The 25,073-nt window shown below is 38.9% G+C and overlaps 1 protein-coding gene across 2 annotated transcripts in view; it reads right to left on the bottom strand.

Moving 5' to 3' along the window:
• Positions 1–881: 881 nt before the first annotated feature.
• Positions 882–25,073, bottom strand: part of LOC121646346 (protein jagged-1b) — a 53,918-nt gene continuing 29,726 nt past the window's right edge. For both annotated transcript variants that reach the window (XM_041995273.1, XM_041995272.1), the window contains exons 3-14: positions 22,021–22,075; positions 16,383–16,631; positions 13,530–13,590; positions 12,926–13,056; positions 11,679–11,798; positions 11,085–11,198; positions 6,953–7,066; positions 4,050–4,163; positions 3,594–3,640; positions 3,107–3,283; positions 2,269–2,419; positions 882–2,186 (exon numbers count right to left, since the gene is read on the bottom strand). In XM_041995273.1, the coding sequence (XP_041851207.1) occupies positions 1,750–2,186; positions 2,269–2,419; positions 3,107–3,283; positions 3,594–3,640; positions 4,050–4,163; positions 6,953–7,066; positions 11,085–11,198; positions 11,679–11,798; positions 12,926–13,056; positions 13,530–13,590; positions 16,383–16,631; positions 22,021–22,075 (1,770 nt within the window). In that variant the 3' untranslated portion in view covers positions 882–1,749. The remainder of the gene's footprint in view (positions 2,187–2,268; positions 2,420–3,106; positions 3,284–3,593; positions 3,641–4,049; positions 4,164–6,952; positions 7,067–11,084; positions 11,199–11,678; positions 11,799–12,925; positions 13,057–13,529; positions 13,591–16,382; positions 16,632–22,020; positions 22,076–25,073) is intronic.

The following is a 25,073-nucleotide window of genomic DNA, read 5'->3' as shown; positions in this document are numbered from 1 at the left end:
GTTGTGTAAAATTACAATAAAACCGAACACAATTGTGAATAATTTACACTTATTCAACTGATATTACAATACATAGAAATATTAAATGTTGAAACTGTAAAACTGGACAATTTTCTACTAAATATTAAGTGTAAATTGTAAGCAATCTATTGCATGTTTCAGCTTTCTCCTGTAGTCAAAAGACATGCATGTTAGGTTAATTAGTCATTTTACATTGTCTCTGGGAGTGAGTGTGAGTGGTTGTTTGTCTCTCCATGTTGTCCTTGTGATGAACTGGACCTGTCCTGGGTGTGCCCTGCCTCTCGCCTGGTAATTGCTGGGATAGGCTCCAGCTTTAACATGACCCTACATTGGAATAAGTGAGTATAGAAAATGGATGGGTGGATATATGGATGCATGCTTTTATTCATATTGTCCACACTATTTCAACTTTTTTGTAAACATGAATATCTATATTTTGTCAAAAGCCTGACATATTTGATTTCAGTATAAGAACTCCTGAAGCTCTGAGATAAAAAATAAAGTTTGACCCATATGCTGACTTGACTGAGGGACACAAATGTTGAGTAAGCACAGAAATTAACTTGAAATACAAGGTAATACTTACATGACCAGTCAAAAGTTTGGACACAGTTTCCCATTTGGCTTTATGGGAAAGTCTGTCCAAACGCTTGACTGGTTCTGTACAGAAACAAAGATGTGACTGTACCAAGATAATATATTCTTGCTTGGAGTTGTGACAACAATAATAACAGCTCAGTCTTTTTTGCAAATACCATTGTTATCCAATCATTAACGTTGACTACAAAGACTTCTGGCCCTAATTCTGGGAATCAATCATCAGAGGCTGTAAGAAGCAAAAGAAATTTGATAAATGCACTTTTATTACAATCCACATGTGCTAGTTGTTCCGAATGGAAAGCGAGACAAAAAAGCAAAGTGATGCAGCGATACTTCCAGAAAGAATCACAGTACAAAAAAGCATCAATATGTACAATATATTTATGTACAAAAAAGCTATTTTACACACGGGTATGAAAAAAATCATACATCTTTGACAAACCGCAGTATTACAGATACAATACAGGCAACAGTGTATAGCTTTAAAACAGATGGCTTAAAAGCCCTTTGTTCAGGAGTCTGAACTCCCTTTTGACAAGTACATCAGCATTGTTTTCATTTGTGTAAGTAAATATTCTGTACTTCATTTTTTCCCCACATACACTCATAATATACATTCTTTCTTCCACTCTCAGGCACTCTGACATACAACCAAACACATAAACACACCAAGTGTTAAATAGGCATCAATTCTCTGATATCTCTGTCAGAGTTCAGTACGAAATAGAAATTGGTTCTGCATATCAGTCAGATGGCATCGTGGACCAGGACATATGTTTAGAGACCCCCACAGAGGAGGATCATCTGTTCACTCCTTGCATTATCTTAGGCACTCCAAGGCAGCTCTTTAAATCTCTAGGTTGAATCTTTCAGTCAAGCATCATACATCTGGTACTTCTTACAGCCCCCAATAGGCTCAAAGATGATGCAGTCTTGTAACCCTTCCACAGAAGCCTTTGCTCTTATGTTGGAAGTTATTTGAGCACGTGAAGGTCCTTTGCCATCACAATTATCATAGCATTGACACAGTGCAAGTAACTGAAGATGAGGTCCTGTGAGCAAGAAAGTGCTACGGACGCAAAATTCAATCAGCAGAGCTTCTCAGAGACTCATAAGTTCAGGACAGGGTCAAACTTCCAGTTCTGGATTATCTGTGTAGTGAAAGCGGTTCAACTTCTCCCTCTCTAGGTTTGAAATGTCCAGCTTGGGGGCATGAGCTGGCTTTAGCGCTGGAGAAAGGTGTGAAGGAGCTGGAGAGGGTGGCAGGGTCAGTTCAATCTCCTCACAGCAATGTGAGACGGGTGCAGGGGTTGGTGTGTGTGCGAAAGGGGCAGCAGGGGGCTGAAGGGGCACAGGACGGTCCACGTTTCTGATGAGGTTGACAAACTCCCTCTGGTTGTTGATGCCTTCTTCTTGTGGGACTGCCTGCTGTTTTTTCCGCTTTCGATGGAGGTGTGAGAGGATGAAGACGCAGGCAGCACAGCCACAGACCGTCACTAGAGCTAAGACTCCCACCAGGATCATGTAGAAGCTGAGACCCCCGTGTGTTGTGTCAGACATAGCACCTTCAGGGGAGGAGAGAGGTTAGGCTTGACTTTAATAACACGTTAAACACGTTTAGACACAGACACATTCTATTCATCTCACCTGGACAGTGTTGACCAATGCAGGGATTTTTGAGGCTCACACACTCATTGTCATAGTAGCCGTCTGGACATGCACACATGTTCCTGCCCTCTACAATGTGACACTGCACCCCCTGCTGGCAGGGGTTGGGATTGCATAAATCTAGTACTATCTGAAAAAACAGTAAGAATAAAATGATAAAAATTAAGTAAAAGAAACAGAAGATAATAATTTCTTTATAATATGTTACATTGTATGAGGTTTCTAGTGGAAAGAAATGTTAATCTGTCACTTCAAATAGAGTTTACAAGGTTTAAGGTGGGACATCTCTGTATTAAAACAGGCCAAGTACCTAAATAAACTTTCTTTTTTAATTCATATTTGTTTGCTGTAATTATTCTATCAGCATAAATGAACCATTAAAAGAGTAATGTAAAAAGTGTGTTGCAAGTGCAACTGTCAGCACTGTAAAAAGATCCCCCCGACATTGTAATCTAACTCAAACATGTCTAATTTTTGACGATGAGAATGAAACTCAATATTTATGCGGCTGTTGTAGCTCAGCAGGAAGTTAAAACAGTACTTTAATGGTTTGACTGGTTTTCTGTAAATATATAGACTTATTTCTCTTAAAAAGGTTGAAATCAAACCTACGGGTACGTTATTTAATTTGCTATTCAAGAAAGCACAATTGTCTAAATGCATTACTTTAATTTATCTTAAAGCTTGCATTGCTTTTCCACCTTCCTAAATCTGCCCATGTTAGCTATTTTTGTTTCTTTCCTATTTACCAAACTTAACCATCACACATAGATAAATACTGCATGTGATTAACGCTGATTTATTGATGTTATCCAACCTCACAGAGAATTCCTGAATATCCTGCAGGACAGGTGCAGGTGGCTGTCGTGCCACCCTTCTCCACACATTGTCCTCCATTCATGCAGGGAACGCTGTCACACGGACTTGGACCATTTTGGCAATATTTCCCAGAGAATCCAGGCGGACACAAGCATCTGGACCCTGACACCTGGTCCTGTATGGGACAATATATATATATATATATATATATATATATATATATAAAATTTAATTTAATTTAATGTACTATGACATGAAGTTCAAGAAAAAACAAAAAACACAAGAGGCGGGCAGGGATCTAACAAACAATACACATTTCCTCTTTGAGAATAAACATTATGGAGCCATTTAAGTAATTTAAATACAGGTTATATTCTCTGACATTCTTAAGGCTGTAACACCATAGCAATGATTAAAGTTGAGTGAAAATCCCTGATTTTCAAAAGCACTTGATAATAGGATGTAATTACAGCCACCACTCTCACCTCACAACGTCCACCATTCAAACACAATCCCTGACAACTGCTGTTCCCTAGAAATCAGAGACAGCAGAAACACCAGATTAAACTGTCAGACAAAGACAGGACATCAATAAGCAGTAAAGGTGTAAACAACAATAAACAACAGAGGCAAAAAGCAGAATGAATGGCATTATTAGTTGCACAGCAATATTGCAATGCTGTGCAACCAAGAAGCAGACAGTCTTCCTTTTATATAGTATATATGATGAAGCAACAGCAGGTAACAATAAAATGTGATGTCTAAAAGAGATGTTTGACAGAACTGGAGCATGGTCTCCTGTCCACAGAGATATGTCTGCAAGAGAGCGGCTGTTTGAAGGCTCTTTGTGTTTCACTGTCTGCCACAAAACAATCACGTCTCTCTTATTCTGTCAATTTGCTTCCATTCTTTTTGTTCCCTTTTCATCTTTTAATATTTACTGATGTCACAGTTGGACCCGGTCCATCCAGGAAGGCAGTCACACAGGTATCCACCGATCAGGTTGCGACAAGAGCGGGCGTGGACGCATATACTCATTTCACATTCATTGGTGTCTAAAGAAGCAAAGTACAAGAGAAGAAAGTTTCTCTGACTGCTGATGAATATATAAAACAAACAATATTTCATGTTTTTCACTCTCTATCTATTACAGTTAGTTGTAATTATGCTTAAAAAGGTTAATTAAAATAAAAACCTGACCTATTGACTAAAACTGTTTCACCTTTTCAGAAACACGGAACTCATTAAGACTGTTTTGCATTACTGTGTATGTGGGTCACATGACATTTAGTGTATATTATTGTGATAAACTAATAATTTCCATTGAAACTAGCCCCAATTAAATCCAAAATCTCATATCTGAGTATTAATAGTTTAGATCATGTATATGCATCTCTTTACAAATACACAGCAAATTAGTCTCATAAATAGGCAACATTCTCCATCAAAGTGTCTTTGGTACAAAAGCAGGATCTATTGTTACATAGAGGGAGAAGAAACAAATATAAACACATATCAATAAACTATGATCATAATGTTCTTGCAGAACTCACAAACAGTTCTACAACCAACAAAGTTGTCAGTTAATTAAGAGAAAACATAATATTATTTAATCTAAGAGACACACTTCCCATAAAACTAAATCTAATTCTGTAAGTCTCCTGCTGATCTTAGCCACAGTTTAAACCAGAGCCACTCAGTTTTAAATCAGATGCTCAAACTTAACCAGGAAGTGGAAAAATAGCTGGACAGGGGCCAGAAACAAACACACCAATCATTAAAGATGAGGGGCATGCCCTTGTCAAATATTGCTTTTACAAATTAACAGTAATTAAAAGTCACTCCTTGCACCATTGTCTTAATGTTTCAAATGTGTGTGTACTTTCTCTTTGTCATACTTTTAGTGTTACAACCAGAAGCTCCAGAGGGTCTTAGAGATTTTAGAAAGACAGATTTATTTAATAAACAGGAAGTAGTCAATCCGTTATGGGTAATCTAAACCTTTTACTGTCTATGAGAGAAGAGGCAGATAAGGATTCAGTGCTGGTGGTGAGTTTAAGTGTGTTTGTGTGTGTGTGTGTGTGTGTGTGTGTGTGTGTGTGTGTGTGTGTGTGTGTGTGTGTGTGTGTGTGTGTGTGTGTGTGTGTGTAGCTAAAGAGGTAGGGAAAAGATGTGGGGACAGAAATCATTTAACAAAAGAGTGAAAGCATAATTGCTTTTTCACCTTTTGAGGGACTACTGATGCTCCACCTATTAGCTGAGGCCATAAAAGTTTTACAGCTTGTGTTTCATTGCTGTGTGTGTGCGTGTGTGTATGTGTGTGCGCATAGTATAGACTGAGTTTCTGATCTGTGATGTGGAACTATGGGGGATTATCAAGTGTCAAAATGACATATCACTGTGACACAGAGGTGTAGGAGAGGCTGTCATCCTGAAATATGTCTCACTTTTTGCTTCATAACCCTGAGGCTTCTGTATGTGTATATAATGTGTGTGCATTTGAGCTGATTTTGTGCATTTCTACCTTCGCTGTAATACAGCAATGCTCTGGGAACTTATTTGTCAGTATGAGCAAATGTAACCCAAGGGACATGAGGGTGAATTTAAAGAAGATTTATTCACACTCAAGGTGGGCTGCTGTAATAATTTATTCACTTATAGCGTCTTCTAGTGCTTTGTGCTTTTAATTCATATTCACTTCAAGTTAAATACAGTTACATTTTACCTTTGGGGGGAAAAAAGTTTTTTTTTTAGAGATTTTGAAACCAGACTAAATTAGTTGCTTTGTGGTAGTCATTGATACTACTGCACTGGTACTGTAGTTCTGGCACCAGACTACTATATATATTATCTTTTGAATGCTGGATTGGCCAATAATAATGAAATTATAAACTGATGCTTCATTATTAAACGGCTTCTAAAACCTCAGGAGTTTCTGGTAAATCTAAAACTGTTTACTAAATCCTTAAACTTCAGAAAAAAAGATGAAATGGTTTTATATTACAAATGTAATATAAAACCATTTCATCTTTTAGCTCAGAATTACTGATTTTGCCCTTATAGTTACTAATATTCAAAAGAATATATATTATAGTTTGTATGTTTTGAAATTATTGATGCAACATGTGTTCCTCTAGGCTTGAAAAGTGAAAGCATACATATATATTGCATCAGCTAAAAATGGGTTAAGCGTTTTATTCAGAGGATGACAGCTTGTCTTGTGAAGCGTGAGTTGAACTGAACTGCACCAAATCTTCCGGAGTGCTACTTTGTTGTATCTATTTATTTGTTATAACATGGTCTCTTATCTACACCTAAAACCTGTCTTATTATAACCTGTGTGACCTACCTTTTGTTTACCTTCACACCTGTCTACTTTTTGCCCTTTTAAAAAGTGTGTAAACTTCACCTGTGCCCTGTATCTCGAATATGTTGTTGCTACGGTGACTGCCTCTGTGTTTAAACTCTGTAACACGTCAAGTGCTGGACGTCTCAACAAAACATTCTTCCTACTATGACCTATAGTCTTAGTTTTACCTACCTACAAACCTTTGAATTAAAGATGTTTGCTTTTGTCCTCTGTTTTTACAATTTAAATATTTTTGCCCTCTTGTGTTTTTTTTTCTTTGATCACAAATTTTACAAATGCCTATCAAAATTTCTGTGTGTGCAGTAAATCAATATCACAACACAGCAATATAGCAAAATAACACAATTAAAGTGATATCTAAAATAAAAGGATTCATTCATTTTTATTGTTTATTTGCTATAAAGCATATTTGATATGTACATAATGTATACTCTGCTTAAGAGATGTAATACAGTTTCAGTATGATACACTGACCCAGCTGGCACGTCCTGCCAGTCCATCCGGGTGGACAAAGACATCGGAAACCTTCTGGAGCTTCCTCACATGTCGCTCCACGGCCACAAGGGCTGCGATCACACTGTCTCACCACTGCAAAGAGAAGGAGAAAACACATTTTTCATGAGCTACTGGTCTGTGAAATGAAAATGTCTGGGTGTGAATATTAAGGAAACATCTTGCGTGTGTGAGCGTCACTAAGTCTGCGTGATGCCTGCATGTGGATATGTTTGAGCTGGACTGTAAGACTGGTTTGGTTGGTGTATTTCTTCTTCTCTCGGCTGCTCTGGTTTCTGTGCAAACAGTGATAAATGCAATCATCTGCTGCTAGTACAAACCGACAACTCAAACCTTTCACAGTGAGGAGGCTGAAAATAGTAGGTTTGAATAAAGGGAAGGATGATGGGGAAAGTGTTAGGCAAGAGTTGAAAAGAAATGGAAAAAAGAGAGTCTGGTTCCACTTATCTTTCAAGGAATTTACAACAGATAAAGAAAAAGAAAAAAAAAAAACAATAAAAAAAAACATAGAAAGACAAAGCGAAGCTCACCATTTCGTGTTTAAGCATGCATAAATTCTTATTACAGATGGCATGTTTATGCAGGTGTGGCATTTTAACTTTTCCCATGCATATGTCTGTGGTGCACATCCTTCACTCAAGAGATCTCTGTGTCTCACAACCTCTTTCCATTTACCTAACCCTTCCGAACAACCATTTTCCATCTCCCTGGCCCTAACACCAACCCTCAGCAATAATAATCCTGCCAAGCTAGAAGCACTTCTCCCAAAACAAGACAGAGAATTCATAACAAACAAAGAAGCCTTTAATTAATATTGGTTATATATATAAATCTAGTCTGAAAATGGAGCTGTGTTGTGGTTTTGGTTGTAATTCCCTGCAAGCCTGACAATCCTCTCACTATGTATTCCCTGGAGGGCCCCCCTCACAACAACACATACAGAGAAAGACCACATCTCTGACTGTTAATCATACAGGCCACAAACAACAAGAGCAAAAATAAACTTTTTTTAATCTCTTGCTTGTTCCTCATCTTAGCATCTCTGGAAAAATGCTTATTGAAGCATTTAGGTGCCAGAGACCAACCTGCAGCGCGGGTAATCCTGATAGAGGTGAAAGCAGAGGATGTGGAACGCTGCTTGTTTACGCAAGCAGTTTTGACAGACCATAAACCATGTGATCCAATCTCACCTGCTGCCACAGATAATGTGACTTCATACTGGCTGTACAGAGAAGTCACAGATCTTCTGAGGCTCTATGGGTCAAACAGGTGTAAAAGTGGGCCTCTGATGAATCTTTAAATCTTATTTCATTCAAAATGTGCTTTTACTCAGTTTCATTGTGTTTCTAATTTAACATGTAAAGATATATTTAAACAATACATTCAAGAAGTGCATTTCACTCCAGTTCAGTCCCATAATAAATGAGACAAGGAAATCATTTTAGTTTTGGATTGGATCGATTGCATTCCTCTACCTTCATTTCCACTGCAGGAACATTTTTCAGGAGCCAGAGTCCTTTCCATGCTCCCCTTTGCTTTGACAGTACGTACCACAGGCTAAAAAGTGTTTACAAAGTTTTTTTTTGTTTATTGTTTTATTTCCCCCAGGAAATGAAAGATTATTTCAACCTGTGTCTGAGTTTCAAAATTCAGGATAATGTGGGCAAAATGAATGAGCTGAAGAGCAGTGTTTCACCCTTGTCACCTCCATGTTGAGCCTACAGTTAAACCAGAAAGTGTATCATTTCAAAATCTGTTTATGTTACATAAGGAGTTTTTATCTGTGCTTTGAATCATAACTGCTGGTTTTTTAGGACCCTGGTAGGGCGGTAGTACTTTTGAGACTGTGCTGGAACTTTGGGATGGAGAATCCAGAGCAGAACATTTCTTATTGATAAAGTGTTCCACACATTTTATAGTAGTTTTGCCTTTCTTAGTCATGTTGGATTGAATAACTACAGCAGCGCCTAAAATTTGTTGCCTTTAAAACGTACCACAGGAAAGGTTGTTACTGTTTGACAAAACAACATTCAAACCCACCCATTCATGCAGCTTCAATTAGCTGGGGAGACACAGAGTGCACCACAAACAGTGGTGGCCAGGCAACTCCAGAATGAATGAAGAGACAGTGCTTTGAGTGTGGCAAAAAAAGTGGTGAAATCCGAGCAGCAAAACAATAATCTGTGATTGTTTCACAGTGGTTATGCTTCAAGACGCACATAAAAACACACAAACCCCACAGAAATGTGTAAATCAAACAGATTTTAAGTGATCTGAACTGAAGTGCACCTCCTGATTTGTAGGCTGCTCTGATCTGTGGGTTAGCACAACCATCTCAGTGCACAACTAAGTCAGCTGCATTCATAAAAAAAGGTTTTAGAGTAAAAAAAACTTCAATCTTTTACCCCCCCCAACCCCCTCATCCTTTTTCAGTGGTTACATTCTAAGATAAAAATGATCCACAGCTTGTAGAAATGTGTAATGATAACACATTTTGAGTTAATTCATTGACAATGACTTCCTGGTTTTACTATCTATGTAGACTGATAAGTGTGGTACCACTGACACTCTGGGCAGGACTGCCAGTGTAGCCCAACACATTTCAGCTGACTTCATTTGCCTTATCTGCCCCAAACTTTAGAGTCCCAGTGGAAATGCAACAGACCAAGGTCTAAAAAAATTAAAAGTAGAAGAAGAAATAAAAAGGCCTCGGGCTACTTAAAGTCCATTATTTAGTTCATTCACTTACTTACTTAAACCATGAACACAAAGATCTTAAGAAAATACAAAACCCTGCTACAACTCTATTTACTTCCTTATTGAGGTTTAAAAGAAATAAAGCCTGTCAGCACAAATGTCTAAAAGATTAAACTGAGCATTTTCAGAAAGGAGGGCAGGTGCTGCAGCTATGTAGTGTATTAGAAAAATAATGTTTTTTTATTAATACAAAAGCATGCAAACCTCCACTGGTAAGACACCCAAATGAAATCATGAGCCTAAAATTCTGACTTCAGGCTCCACATAGCTCAGTAACCCATTAATCATAGTCCACCTTCATGGCTTTCTCATAAGGATCACTTTTTAAAATTGTTTTTAAGACCCACATAATAAGAATAAACTCTCCATTTGTCTTGGAGCAGCCCGCATGTCATAATGTACTTTATAGCTGCTGTAAGTTCTGTCTTTTATGATCAGCTAGGGTTACTGGTATTTCACCATCATAATTGTTAAAGTTAGACAGTCTGGTATTGCATACTTTTTGGAAAAACATCAGGCTACTGCACCACAGACTCATGTAGACTGATGCCAACAACAACATGTCATTCCACTTCTAAACACAAGTGTGTATTTGTGTATTGTTTTTGTGTTTAGTTGCGGTCTCTGTTTACTCTGAGCAAACAAACTTTGATAACATTACATTCACTTGGCAGACGCTTTAGTCCTTTTTATTTTTTATCACAGACATATATGACAAGGGAACCGGATGTTTGTGAGCGTGTGATCTGTGATGTGACCCTACGAGGAAAAGCAATGTGCAGTGTGTGATATTTTTGACCTTTCGAATAGGCATGCTGTGCACCACAAGCACCTGTTTTGTGTTTCAGTGTTTTGCTTGTTTGGCTAAACTTTTCAGCATGTGGACGGGACTCTGCTTTAGCTTGTCTGAACTATCATCCACTACATCTGGAAAGTGGAGCTGGAAAAGGTCTGGACATACCTGGAAGCAAGACCTGAAAGCCCCTGAATAGTAGTGAAATACCAAACACTAACTGTGTAGTTAGGCATCGTCAAAGACTTTTTACGTTTTTTTTTATTTTTTTACTTAACACAGTTGATTGAATACACTCCACTTCAATTTCCTGATTTTCCTGGTGATATAAATACATCCCCACAGACACACACAGGCCCAGACACAGGGCGAGACAGATCACTGATTGTTGTTGATACTGTTTACGTTCAGGCTAATTTAACTTCCTCTGCTGGATTGATTAGTCACTGAATTGCTTTGATCCAATTACAACCAATCGCAGATAATCTCAAAGTGCCTGTCCCTTCAGCTCAGACTTAGCATGTGTGCACCACCGATAATCACCATCTGTGCAGGTGTGTCCAGTCCAGCCATGGGTGCAGATGCAGCTGAAGCTGGTTGGGTCTTCCACACAGGTGGCTTCATTCATGCACGGGGACGACAAACATGCGTGTTCCACTGAGCGAAGGAAAGAGAATGAGGAAATGGAGAGTACAGAGACAAGAGAGAAAATAATTAGGGTGATGGCTGGAATTTCAAAGGAGTTTTGACTCTTGCAAATGTCATCAAATTTGGATTTTGTTGATCATAACTTGCCAATAATAAGAAACATTGTTCTGTCATAACAGATTTATGCACTTAACATTAATCTTGTTAAAATTGTTTGTTTTCAACTCTGCAGAGATTTGTGATTGCCAACTGTTCTAAGCCTTCCTCTGAAATATAACCCATAAAGTCATGCGTTTTAGTGGCATTTATGCTAATCCTATTCTACAGTCAGCTATAGAACAAATCTGTAATGTTTCCTGGGAAATATTCATCTTAAATGTTGTGTATCCTCGTTCATCTTTTATGTTTTATTTTTACATTTCTATTGTTGCAAAAACATTTTTCTGAGAAAACATTTGCTGTTAACTTAGATTTTAGCGCAACACTCACCAATGTCACAGGTGCGACCTCGAAAACCCTCCTGACACTCGCATTGAAATTCATTTGGCTCTGTGTTAGTGCAGGTCCCGCCGTTTTTGCAAGGCTGGTGGGTACCACAATAGTTGAGATCTGAAAGCACGAAAAGTAAATAAAAATTATAGCTTGTTTTGTAAGCTCTTAGCACAAAACAGCAGAGAAACTATGTGCATCGGGATTGTGTTTCAGTTTAACTTTGTCTGAGGTAAAAAGTACAACTGTAGAGGCTAGGGTGAATCAGGCCAACTCAGTCTGCTGACTGTGCTGGTCAGTCTAGCTGCAGGGATAGTTGTCCCCAGTGTTCAGGGTGATTAAAGCTCTTCTTTCTCTAATCACTTCTTTGTGTCTTGCAGTTCTTTACAGAACCTCTCTGTGCAGAAACAGCTTAGGACCCCACCTAGCTAAGAGCACCAAGCCCAGCCCTGCTCACATTCACTTTACCCATGGCTATCACCTTTCCTCAGCACAATACGTGTCCCTTGGGCTGACGCTTGACTCTTCGATCACAGCTCCCGCACTGGGACAGAGGATAATGTTGGACTAACTTTGCTAGTGTGGTGGAAACAGTTGGAGAGAGGAGGGTGAAGCCCTCAGGCACCTTTTTAAATCACCTCATAGAGCGGATGAATCATGTCTGACAAACTAATAGTGTATGCACAATGTGTCTGTCTCATATACATGAAGATTCATGACAACATAACAATGCACTAAAAAGTTCTTTCATCTTTATATGGATGGAACGGTTTTTTGACTTGTTGGGTAAATTAGTGGAGAATATTGTTATATATAGAATATAAAGAATATATAGAATATAGAGAATATTGTTAAAATATATTAGATTTAATTAACCATAACAAGAATATAAGACAGTTTTTCTCAATCTTGGTCCTCAGGACCCACTGCTCTGCATGTTTTAGAGGTAAAACTTTAATAACACACCTGAATGAAATGAAGTGCCCATTAACAGGCTTTCAAAGAACTTGAAGAGGAAGTTCATTAATTTGAATCAGGTTTGTTGGAGTAGTAACACACCTTAAACATGCAGGACAGTGGGCACTGAGGGCCTGGATTAAGAAACACTGATCTAAGACAAATAGAGATAAACAATTCCCTCTGAACAGAGTACCTAAATAATAAGAACACAAACCCCTCACTGGCTTAAGAACACTTTTGTATTTGTTTGTCTCTTCAAAGAAAACTTCGTAGGTTGAGTATCAGACCTTTGTCACAGAGAAGTCCTCCCCAGTTGACATCACACACACACTGCCAAGGCTCAGTGCAGCTCCCATACACACAGCCGGGGAATGTCAAACACTGGTCACATAGAGGACCCTTCCAGCCATAATGACACCTAACAGAAGAGCAAAATATGAGATCTTAACAGGTATCATGAGTCATTTTATTTGTATTAGATATGTGATGTCATCCTAACTGTAACATGATCCTGATGAGAATCCTCTACTGCTGAAATAAAGTTTGAATGTCCTCTTTGATTCAGACCCCAGTTCTGAGCAAGCACAGGGCAACACTGGAAAGGAAACCTTAATTTCAACAGGAACACACTTCCAGCAGAACCATGGTTAGTATGTATATTTTCTGTTTCATACATACATAATTTAGGGATTACATGATCTTTTATGATTATCCTGATAAACCATAGAATTGTTCTGCATATTCAATGAGTAGCTGGAATTTTGTCCGGCCAACCAAACTGTTGTAATGTAATGGTCACTTCTGGAGTTATACAGAATGACTGTCTGACACTGACCTTATAAATATACCAGCTCTCACTATAGCAGTTGTTTGAGTGTGCATCAAACTTACGTGCATTCTCCAGGTGTAGTACAGAAACCATGGGCCTGATGGCACCCCTGCTTGCACACCGCTGAAAAATACACAAATTGTACACAAGGAGAAATTAGTGACTAGGAAACAGCTTTTATGATATACGTGTTGTTTTTAAACAACAACTTAAATTTAAGTTTTAATCTAATTTGGGCTGGCTCCCCAGGTGACATAAATATTTATAGTAAGCTGACTTTTGCCTAGGAAAACCTCAGATGTCCAAGTGCAAGTGAACGCAGCATATAATTTATTTCTATAAGTTGTTGTACATCAACACTACCATGAGCTATACTTTTTTCACCATCTGCCTACATGGTGATGTAAAAGTCATACAACTACAGGCTATACAAAGTTAAATTGGTAAGAATATATAAATTTTGTTTTAGTTTTTACATTAAATGACCATTTTAATTCCCCTCCATAAATCGTACTTCTGCTGTTGCTGAAGTGTTTGAGCACCTTCATGGGTTGTTAGGCTCTACCAAGGTAAAGTGGTCCTACTGGAGGAGTCAAACTAGAGCACTTTAAAGACTTTGATCAACTGGCACCAGAATACATTAGACACCTTGCTCAGAACAGGGACACTCGGGCACCCTCCTGAAACCTGGCAATGCCTGGGAAGGGTGCTTGCAGATGAATGCCTGGTGGTTGAGCCTTGGCATCTTAGCCACAGGCTGAAAAAGCAAAAGGTTGCCACCTCCACGTGGGTTCATCACCTTGTAAGGGGAAAAATCTAGGTCAGGTGTACTGTAAACTGGGTGGCTGAAGGCAGGGATTATGTCTCTTGGTTGGACTGGGAATGCTTCAAGATCCTGCTGGACAAGCTGGAAGAAGTGGCCAGGGAGAGGCAAGGCTACCCTGTTGAATGAGGTCCTGCCCCGAGTAGAGAAGTTCACTTATCTCGGGGTCTTGTTCACGAGTGAGGGAAGGATGGAGAGGGAGGTCGATAGCCTGATCAGTGCGGCGTCTGCAGTGATGGCATCTTTGCATTGGTCTGTCCTGGTGAAGAAGGAGCTGAGCCAAAAGGCAAGGCTCTTGATTTACTGGTCAATCTACGTTCCTACCCTCACCTATGGTCACAAGCTGTGGGTAATGACCGACAGAACAAGATCATGAATACAAGCGGCCAAAATGAGTTTTCTCTGCAGGGTGGCCGGGCTCTCCCTTAGAGATAGGGTGAGAAGCTCAGTGATCCGGGACAGGCTCAGAGTAGAGTCGCTGCTCCTCCGTATTGAGAGGAGCCAGATGAGGTGGCTTGGGCATCTGGTCAGGATGCCTCCTGGACGCCTCCCTGGTGAGGTGTTCCGGGCACGTCCCACGGGAAAGAGGCCCTGGGGAAGACCCAGAACATGCTGGATGGACTACATCTCACGGCTGGCCTGGGAACGCCTCGGGATCCCCCTGGATGAGTTGGTGAATGTGGCCGGGAGAGGGAAGTCTGGGTTTCTCTGCTTAGGCAGCTGCCCCCGCGACCCGACTCAGGATAAGCGGCAGAAAATGGATGGATGGATGGATGGATGGATGGGTAGGCACTTTATTTCTAATGATTAACTGATTCAGTAACCTTTAATAATAACTTTACTGATAATTTTGGTCAATAGAGCAAGAACATAAAGACACATATTATAACTTAAGGGTTTAAATTAAAAACAAAGGCCTTCACTTCATGATCTGCAACCTGCAGGGGGTAACAGAGGGATCGTGACTAATCTTTTAAACTTCCTGCTTCTCTTCATGCCAATCAGCACCGTGCTGAGGAGGAAGTCAGATGAACTTAGACAGGGCGAGATGGGCAGGGTTGCAGGATGTCCTTAAATTGGCCATGTGTCCTTCAGGGTTCCCATGGTTTCCACTCTGGTTTCCTCCATTCACTTTTAACATCATAACAACACTCACGAGGTCACAGAGTGAGGGCGTCCAGCCAAGGAGTCAAACTAAATAATGTCACACACCCTTTCCACTGAAGTTAAATTATGTGTATTTACGGATGTACAAGAGTGTAATAACAAAGAAATGAGTATGAGTATAGTGTTCATTCATCTTGGTTAATGAGACAGGTCCTCACTTTGTTGTGTAATTTGTTTAGAGCCTTCATGCAATTTTAGGGTTACATCTTTGACATCAACATGTAAGACATTTTTAAAAAAGGAAATAGGAAACTAAAGTTTACTTTAACTACCTTTAATCAGAATTACAGGGCTTCTGAGGCCAAAATCAAACAGGAAAACAAAGACACACTCACGGAAAATGTTTTTAGAAACCTTGGAAAATTACTAAAACGGAAACTCTCTTTAAGGTCAAGACTGAAAAAGTTTTCTTTGTGGTGTCACTTTTAAGCTTCTTGTGCATTTAGCCGTAGCTGTTTGCTATGAAGAAGAAATATTTAATCTGTTACTTAAGTCATCAAAGGTTGCTCTGATGCTTTTGAGCTATGTCTGCAGACTGACTAGTAAGCTTAAAATCATCATGCATTGATAAGACAGGCCTATTTTTAACTTCTTGAAATGATATGTTGTACTGACCAGTTATACTGATGGAACCTATAACTTAGGAAGTTTCATTATTAAGGCTGATCAGTGTATGACTAAATGTGACACTTTCTCATCTCTGTTTATTTGTATTTTTATGTTAATGTGAAACCCCTGTTTAAGACTTGTTTCCAGATGGATTCTTTTCTATTATATGAACATTTTTCTGGTGTGCCCTTAATCCAAAGAAAAATATTTTCATTAATTTGTATACATATACAGACAAAATATATTTCATATATCACATGTAATTTCAAATATCTTTCATTCAGACCTGGTTTGAAATATCTGTTTCTTCTCTTACCTTCTCTGCACTCTGGTCCTGTCCAGCCCTCCATGCAGGTTTTGGAGCCACTGGGATCACAGCTAAAGTGACCAAAGAAGTCATCACGAACCCGGCAGAACTTATTGCACAACGGTCCGTAGTAGTTGGAGTCACATCGGAAACGGAGCCGATACTCAAGGCTGAGAATGCGTCCATGGTGACGATGGGTTTGCCATTGTTCACCAGGGTTCAGCATGGAGGAGAGGAGAACCTGCTCGATCAGCTGACCTTAAGGAGGACAAGGAGAAGAAAACTTTATCTGGCTGACATTTTCTTTCTTTCTTTCTTTCTTTCTTTCTTTCTTTCTTTCTTTCTTTCTTTCTTTCTTTCTTTCTGTCTTTCTTTCTTTCTTTATAGCAGCAACAGTGAACAGATCCAGCAGTGACAGAGCAAACTGCTATTACATCTACACCAACTCCATCTCTTCAGCTACTAAAAACTCAACTGTCCACAATAGTTTGTCCCTTTTATACTTTCCTGTGTGGCACCAAACAGGTTGAGTACAGCAGATTTATCCATACTGTTTATTTAAAAGCAACTGCCTTTTAAGGCTGGACCTGAGTGAACCTAAATATACACTTTGTGGCTTAATAAGACGTTTGTTTAAGGCTTTAAAAATGTACGACATAATGTTTTATTATCCTTGTTTGTTTTTTTCCCTCTAATTTCATATACAACCATCACTATCAGAAAGCTTGTGTAGCATTGATATATTTAGTGAAGTGAAAAACATTTCCAGCATGAATACTGCTGTACACAAGGATCGATTATGGAACCAACAAAAATGAGGTTGGGGATCTTCAGAGTAGAAAGGCATCCAGAACAGCAGAGAGGGCCAGACGAGCCCCAGGGCAACGCTGGGGCAGCTGCTGCTGTTCCTGACCCCCTGAGGGGAATTCCCAGAGGCGTTGTCATCCCCTAACTGATTTTTAATCCTTCCTGACAGGATGTTAACACACACACAGAGCACTGAGAATACAAGTGTGCATGTGTATATAGGTGTGTCTCAATCTATACTATTAGTATGTATGTAAGAGATGCTGGTGAGGACAACAGGAAAAATTGTGTGATAATTTCACAGAATGGCCTTGTTGGAGGTAAGTCAGCTGTGAAGAGCAGTGTAGAGTGTGTGTTTTGTGTTTGTGTGAGCATGTGTGTATGTCTGTGTGTAAAAGCCAGATGAAAAGTAGAGCTGGAGAGGAAGGGAAGCGGCTATTAGGGCACACATTTACCAAACTGCCTGATGGAGAGATGAGATCACTGTAGTTTGAGACAAAGGAATGAAAACAGGGACACATACTGGCTAGTGTGTGTGCGTGTGCATGTGTGAATGTGTGTGTGCTTATAACACATGGAGGACAGCGTGGAAACTGAGTGAACTGTTCAGTTGTTGCTCAGTTCCTTTATCACCTGCAGTCAGATCTGAGACCCGGGCTTTCATCCCCTTCATTATGCTACAGCAAAGCATTATGGGTTTTAGTAATTTCATGAATCTGGCTTATCAAAGCTTAATTTTATCAACACCATTTCTGTCCCAGGAAAATAGGAGGAATAACACGATTATGATCCAATGCAGCAGGGAAGGTGTACAACAGAGTCTGATTTCCTGTGTAATGTGATTAGATGAAATGGCGACATAACAAGTGAGCTCAACTACACAATGAGACTGAGAAGAAGGAGCTCAAACAAAAGATGGAAAAGCAGCGCCAAACAAGCACCCTGAGCTGTGCTGAAAAGTATAGGTCCACAGGGATTGTGTCTGCAGGTAGTGAAAACACTTATTGCCCCCCACTGCCTGGTCTGAGCTGTGAAGCGCTTGCCCTTGACAATGGCTGAAAAAACTCTGCAGGAGAGAAAACACCCATTTTTGCTTGCTATTTCATATCCCCTGCCAAAAAATCAATAGACCAACGGAAACCAATAGATCAGCTGGATAGTGTTTGTGTCTCCTCTGTAATTAATGTACAATAGTGTTATTTAAAATTTTCATGCTAGTATAGGGCGTCCCAATAAAACTAATCTCACATGGATGAGACACTAAGTCCAAACATGTGTATTGGATTTTATAGACAAGCTGGCCCAGATTAGAATGCTTCTAATAGTGAATTCCACTTTCTCTCAAGCCGTGATGGAGGTTTTGTGGCTCTGAGTGCTACATAAATACCAATGAAAAGCTGGCAAACACAGCAGAAAGTATGCACTTAACATGACCCTATAAATATGTGAACAGAAGAAAAAACATAAAAACACAAGTTTTAAGGTAATTTGTTATTAGTGAAACACTAACTTAAAAATACTCTTAGATCACTGGTAGTGATAAGCTACTGTTTTAAATTTTAAAAGTGGATCCTCTTGTTTCTATGCAAACACATGGAGGATCTTTGTAGTACAAAGTGCAAAGATTACAAATAGTACAAACAAATCGTATCAAATAACTATATGAAAGTAAGAAGAATTTAAAATAAAAATCACCTTCTTGAACATTTTATATGTAGGTTGGTTAACTGGTAACAACCTTTACTTACACCAGAATAATATGTGATCTTTGGTGGTCATGGGAGAATCAGTATGTAAACTGTAAAAATCATCCACAAGGGACAAAATCCTAAATTAATATTGTAAAGTTAAGTAATCTTTAAACATGAGTGACCATGACAGGCGTTCAAAATGGTTGTTCAGCTTATTTATTATTTGTGTAGGTCCATCCTTCGAACCCTCTGACCTCCAAATGCATATTTAAGTGATGCAACAGTCACTTTGTGACTACTTCAAAAACTGCTGTCATACTGTCTGTAAGCATGAAAAACACTGAAAGTCATGTCTGTGGACATGAATTAAGATTTTGTGACTATTCCATTTGTTTCCCCCCAGGACTGAGCTGGCTCAAGAAAAGTCATATTGTTCCAAGGAGAAGGATAATCAAACCTGCTTCCTTAAACATCCACTAATATCATATAATGTTTATACTCATCTCTTTGTAACTTTTTCTGACAAATTTCATTGTCACTATACTAAACAGTCCTCACTTCCCCTACAAAAAACAAGGCATGGTCAGTATTCCAACAAATATGGAGCTGCAGCTGCAATGTTAAATTCTTCTTGCTTTTCCTTGCTTTTACATATCCATGTTTGCATGATTATTATCTACTGATTTGGTGCACCTCATTTTGGCAAAATAAAACTTGTGTTTATGAGGATATAATGCTTAGTTCTTGTTTATTTTATATGCAGGATGTTGAGCGACTTTGAGATAATTTGGAGGCTTTGTCTGTGGTGTATTCAATTTGTGTTGTTATGCTGACAGGTGTTTCCACCACTGTGCTTTCCACATTCATTTCACTCCAATCAGAGTGGGTTAAATTGCAGAACCACTTCTCAGCACAACAGAGAAACACTACAGACTACACCACTCAAAATAACTATAAACTGAACTGAGGTTATGTGCAAATGAAAACTAAATGAGACTGCACTGACATTAAAAAGCAAAAAAAAAAACACACCAAAACCACCAACAAAACCTGCCATGACCAAGCTTTTACCATCTGTATTTGTGCATGGCACATCTGTAGGTGACTGAATGACTGGTTGTTTGTCTTTGCCCATTATGTTGCAAAAATCCCATCATGTTCCCAGTTTCCAGAATAACTTTCGTGAACAAAATGCCATCAAAAAACAATAAATATTAGACCAAACTTGTAATAAACTGCGATTATCCTTTAACATACAAAGAACGTCCCTGCACATTTACACTAAAGCTACATTTTATTTAAAGAAAACTCAGTGAAGGTCAGGCTGTCAGTGCTCAAAGAACATTATATGTTCTCACAGTTTCTAAAGACTGTTTCAGAAGATTCAGTCATGCTCAGTAATCCTATTTGATTGGCAGCAGGGTCTGATAAGTCCATTCAGACTACTACAGGACGCCTGTGTTTGGGAAGAGCTAAGCTGTCGGCCTAGTGAACGGCTTTAGTCCCAATGTACGGGGTTGTCAGGAGCTCAGGTGGAAATGGAAGATAATGCAAACAAGATGTAAGAGCTGCGCTAGAGGGCAGAAGGAAGGAGAGATCCAGGAGAACAGGTATGATGAACACAGAGGAGGACAAGCATCTCTGGGGCAGTTTCCAGTTTCTCATTATCTCAGCCATCATTTGGACTGGACTTCGGTCCCTCCTCTGAGGGAGAAAGATGATGGGAAGATGAAAGGGAGGATTGTGGCATGGCAGGAATGAGGAAGGCATTGGAAGATCTGCCTGTTTGTCTTTGTGTTATGCTTTATATAACATACAGCTCATAGTCCCTGTCAAAAAGCTTTTCCCAATTATGAGGAGAATGAACATGGAGACGAGCAGGAAATGAAAGGGCCTGGATAAAAGGCCCTGTAAACTTGTATGATTACAGACATTAAGACACAAAGCATATCTTCACATTGTTCCATCGTGTCAACCCACATATTCTGGTAAACAAGCACTCATGTTGTTTACTTCCATGAAAACATTGTTGACAACTGGATTTAAAATGAAAAGTTTTCTTGGAATGACAATGGAGAAGATACAGTAAATACTGTGGTGGAAGAAGTATTCACATTCTTTATATAAGAAAAAAGACCAACACCACACTGAAAAGCAAGTACAGGTCCTGATTTTAAAATATTGCTCCAATAAGTCCAAGGAATCTTTGCAAAAGAGAAAAAGTTCCCAAAGGTTGTTGCTTTAAAATGTATTGTATTGTATCATTATTTCACTATACCTCACATATTAATTATAAAAAGTAAGGTTTATAGCTACATTGGCTATGTAGTTTAAAACACAACAAATTGTGCTTTATAAGTTCTTTGTGTGTTTAATCAATCGCAGCTGATAAACATACCTTTTCTGAAATGTTTGCTATAACTACAATTGTTTTTTGATTCTCCAACATATTAAGACTGAGTCACATTAATACAAATATGACTAAATGTTTTGTTTATACACTCTGCATGTGCCAAACATACAGGGGAAAGAAGCAACACCAGTAACCATTAAAAAGTTATTCAGCTTAAGTTAAGTGCCTGGTCTTGGATACTCCAAATAAAGATCTGATTTTATCTGACATATGGGATATGGGAATTTTTTGATCAGCCAAACAAATATAGTTATCGCCCCTCTTTAAACTGCTGCGGCTTACATTTTTTTGTTTTTTGAAAAAAATCTTATCAGGTGCCCTTTTGCACCATCTCTAATACTACTTGTTAGAGTGGAAATGGTGAGAACAAACTCCAGACTCCATACTTAGGAGGATGAGGTTGAGGAGGAGGAGGATGAATTATTGGAAGCATGAGGGTTTAAATGTAATATTTTGCTCATGATTTAGGTTATTTTCAGTAATAGTATGTACCTTGTGATTCACAATTATAAGAGTAATAATGATGATAATGATTTGATAACATGTGAAGAGAGTATATTTTGTAACTTGCACCTATTAAACCGATGAAGTTATCAATGTTCAAAGCAGAAGATAAAGATGCTAACACTTTGCATAAGTGTAAAAATGTCATGCTTACCTAACACAAAACCATTTTTATTACATTTTTGTATATAGGAGGGTGAAATGGTACATAAATTAATACATTTAGCCTTACCTGATTCTGTGTCATTGTCAAAGTCCAGAGCCTCCAACACCAGAGAGAAGGATTTCTGCCAAAACATACAGAAAAGACTTGTCAAACATTGCTGAAACAGGTAGTGTTAAGTTCAGTGTAGCAGAAGCAAAACAAACTCATTTGAGCCTCACCAGTCTTCACCAATTTGACCTTGACTTTTGATAAACAAGTATAGGTGTGGTTGTAAGTATAGTGGAGTCTTACTTCTGACCCACAATTAATCAACCTTTAAACAAGCCTTCAGCAGTCACAAATCACAACATGATCCAGTTTTGTCCGATTGTGTGATCTCCAGAACTTCCAGCATCTTACATGTTTGAAAGGTAGAAATGAAAGTTGTTACATGCAGCTCTTTCTTTTATAAACACTAGCACTTGGTTCTAAATATCAGCATACCAAATATGAATATAGAACAGTGGTATTGATATTTAGCAGCCTTGGCCATGATGCAGATTTACATTTGGCAATCATTGGTCTCCAAATGGCAAGACTATGCAAACGTGAACTCAACATGGAAAAAAAAAATCTACTCTGCACTTTAACAGACAACTTGTTTGTGTCAATATGATTTTGAGCCTGTAAAGTTCATGTTTTCCAGCTTCCATCCCTACGCTTAACTCTGGTGTCCCCTGTGTTTTGAAATGTCCAAATGCAGCAATAAACAATAATTTCTTCTGGAAGCAGTCTAGTGGTGGTTAGCACTGTCTCTTCACTGGTTTCTGAAGGTGCTCTGGTTTCTTCCACCACCCAAAGACATGTATGTTGTATGTGCAACATCTCTAGTTAAATTACAGTTAGTCAATTACTCAATTCAACTACAGCATCTCTGAGCAGGATAAAGTTGGAATATGGAATAAATGGGTGCACATTGCTCTTTAAGTGTAGATAAGAACAAGGAATCTTTGGATTGACAAAAGAAAGTTTTCTTTTGTCACCCATGCCTCTCAGCTCACAAAAGGTCTTTTTTTTTTTTTTTTACATAATTTTACATTTAAATTCTTCAAGCTTGCATTAAGTGATGGGTGAAACAGTTTTACTACTGCATTAATTTATTTTCCTGCCCTTAGCATGGAAAACAAAGATGAGCATCAGAAGTGGTTCCCTGTCTGTACAAGCCAAGGCTGCATTTGGGTGTTGATTAAAAACATGGACTGATAGAGTAGGTCATTGCATTTGTACTTACAGTCTATTTTCAGCATATCTCGACATTTGTATTAAAACTTAGCATTTTAAGTAAAGATAGTCAGTGTGGGTATCCTGCAGCACAGTTGCAGAAGAACTTGGAATAGATTCAAATGATGACTTACAGAGATATACCCTGGAGAGATAACAGAGGAGACAGGGTTGTTTTTTTATGTTTGTTTTTCTTTCTTTTTTTTTTTGGCAACTGATTCATTTTTCATCCTATGGATCAGCTATGAATAATTCAGACTAACACTTTCCCTTACAACACTATGTATTTCTTCCTTTTTTGTTTTTTTCCTTCATCTACCCACTCATATCTTCCCTCTGTGAAACGCAGCAGTGCCTGTGATGCAAATAGCTTCCCCAAGCACTCTGTGGTTAAGGTCCTCCTAAAAGGCTACATGGATGTGCAGTCACGTCTTTGTTGAGGGAGCCTGCTGCCAGAGGGGATATGAGTGGGAGGAGAGGTGAGGAGTGCTGAAGAAGTAGAAATTGATAGGAAGGATGTGATGGGAGGAGGAGAGGGAGAAGTGAAGTCAGGTGGAGATGGATTTGGAGGGAGGTTAAGGGCAGGGGGCTGGTAGCAGCATTAATATTAGCAGCATGCAAGGAGCAAAGGAGAAGATGAGCGAATACAGTAAAAGTTTATGGGAGCAGAAATTGAATGTCAAAAACACTGAGTCAGGGATATGCTTTGAGTGGTGGTGCATTCAGTATCTCTTCTGTGGCAAACAAAGTGACAAAGGGAGGAGAAGATGAGCCAAAATGGAGCAAAAAGGACAAAGAAAAGAAAATAAAGAGCAAAAAACACTGTAATGGAAGAATAACAATGATAAGGGCTTTGTTAGATTTTCAGATGTAAGTGACAGAAAAAGACAACAAAAAGTCAAGGAGGGTTGAAAATGAATAATGAGACATAAAAGTGGAGATTAAGAGAAAAGACAAAAGAAGAGGTGTTAAGAAAAACAGCGTATGAGGTGAAGGGGTCTGTCATGGTGTTAATGAAATGTGTTGGGCTCCAGAAGGCTCACAGTCAGTTCATTAAGGCTGGCAGGTAGCAGGTACTCCGCAAATGGACCAGCTGAAGTCATTAAGCTTTGGCTTGAAAATTTCACCTGAAGCAATGTTTGGTATTCATGATTTACATTCACATGGTGGGATTATGCAAGTGGATTAACAAAATTAGTTCTGCACAAAACCAGTGAGATTGGTGTGATCTTCAATTTAAATGCAGCAAAACATCAAGACAACAATACTTCAGTACAAGTTGAGGTTTTATATTTAAAGCCAATATTTTAATAGCAGAATCCCTGTAAATTTACAAAGTAAAAAGTAGCTATTTTGTCATAAATTATGTCTTAAGAAGTAATGTTTTGGATCTGTACCTAATTTAAAGATGCAGTGTGTAACTTTCCGACTTTAAAACTCCATGTTCCTGACTCATTTCATGCAGGGGTGGTCAACGTCGGTCCTCAAGAGCCACAGTCCTGCAGGTTTTCCATGCATCATACACATTTCTGGACTTGTTGTTGCACAGCAGCATTCAAAGGCTGAAAAATGGCACTATACAACTTTTTTCATCAGGGACGCCATGTGTTGTTGCAGCCACGTTTCCTTTTGTACAGCGCATGACACGGAAGCAAAGGGATATAAACATACGCACCGTTTTGAACTAGCGCTGTGTTTGATTCAGCGAAGAAACGCAAGAAGACATCATAAGACGAGAGGAAAAGAAAGAAAGAAAGAGGTAGAACAAGAGATAAGATGAAGAGATAAGACTCTCTGGAGAGAGCTCACAGTACAGGTAGGATGCAAGATGGATGCCGAAACAGCTGCCTACTGAAGGT

The sequence above is a fragment of the Melanotaenia boesemani genome, chromosome 9 (genome assembly GCF_017639745.1).
Source record: "Melanotaenia boesemani isolate fMelBoe1 chromosome 9, fMelBoe1.pri, whole genome shotgun sequence".
Lineage (NCBI taxonomy): Eukaryota > Metazoa > Chordata > Actinopteri > Atheriniformes > Melanotaeniidae > Melanotaenia > Melanotaenia boesemani.
The sequence above is the reverse complement of the archived record's forward strand: the minus strand, read 5'-3'. Positions and strand labels throughout refer to the sequence as shown.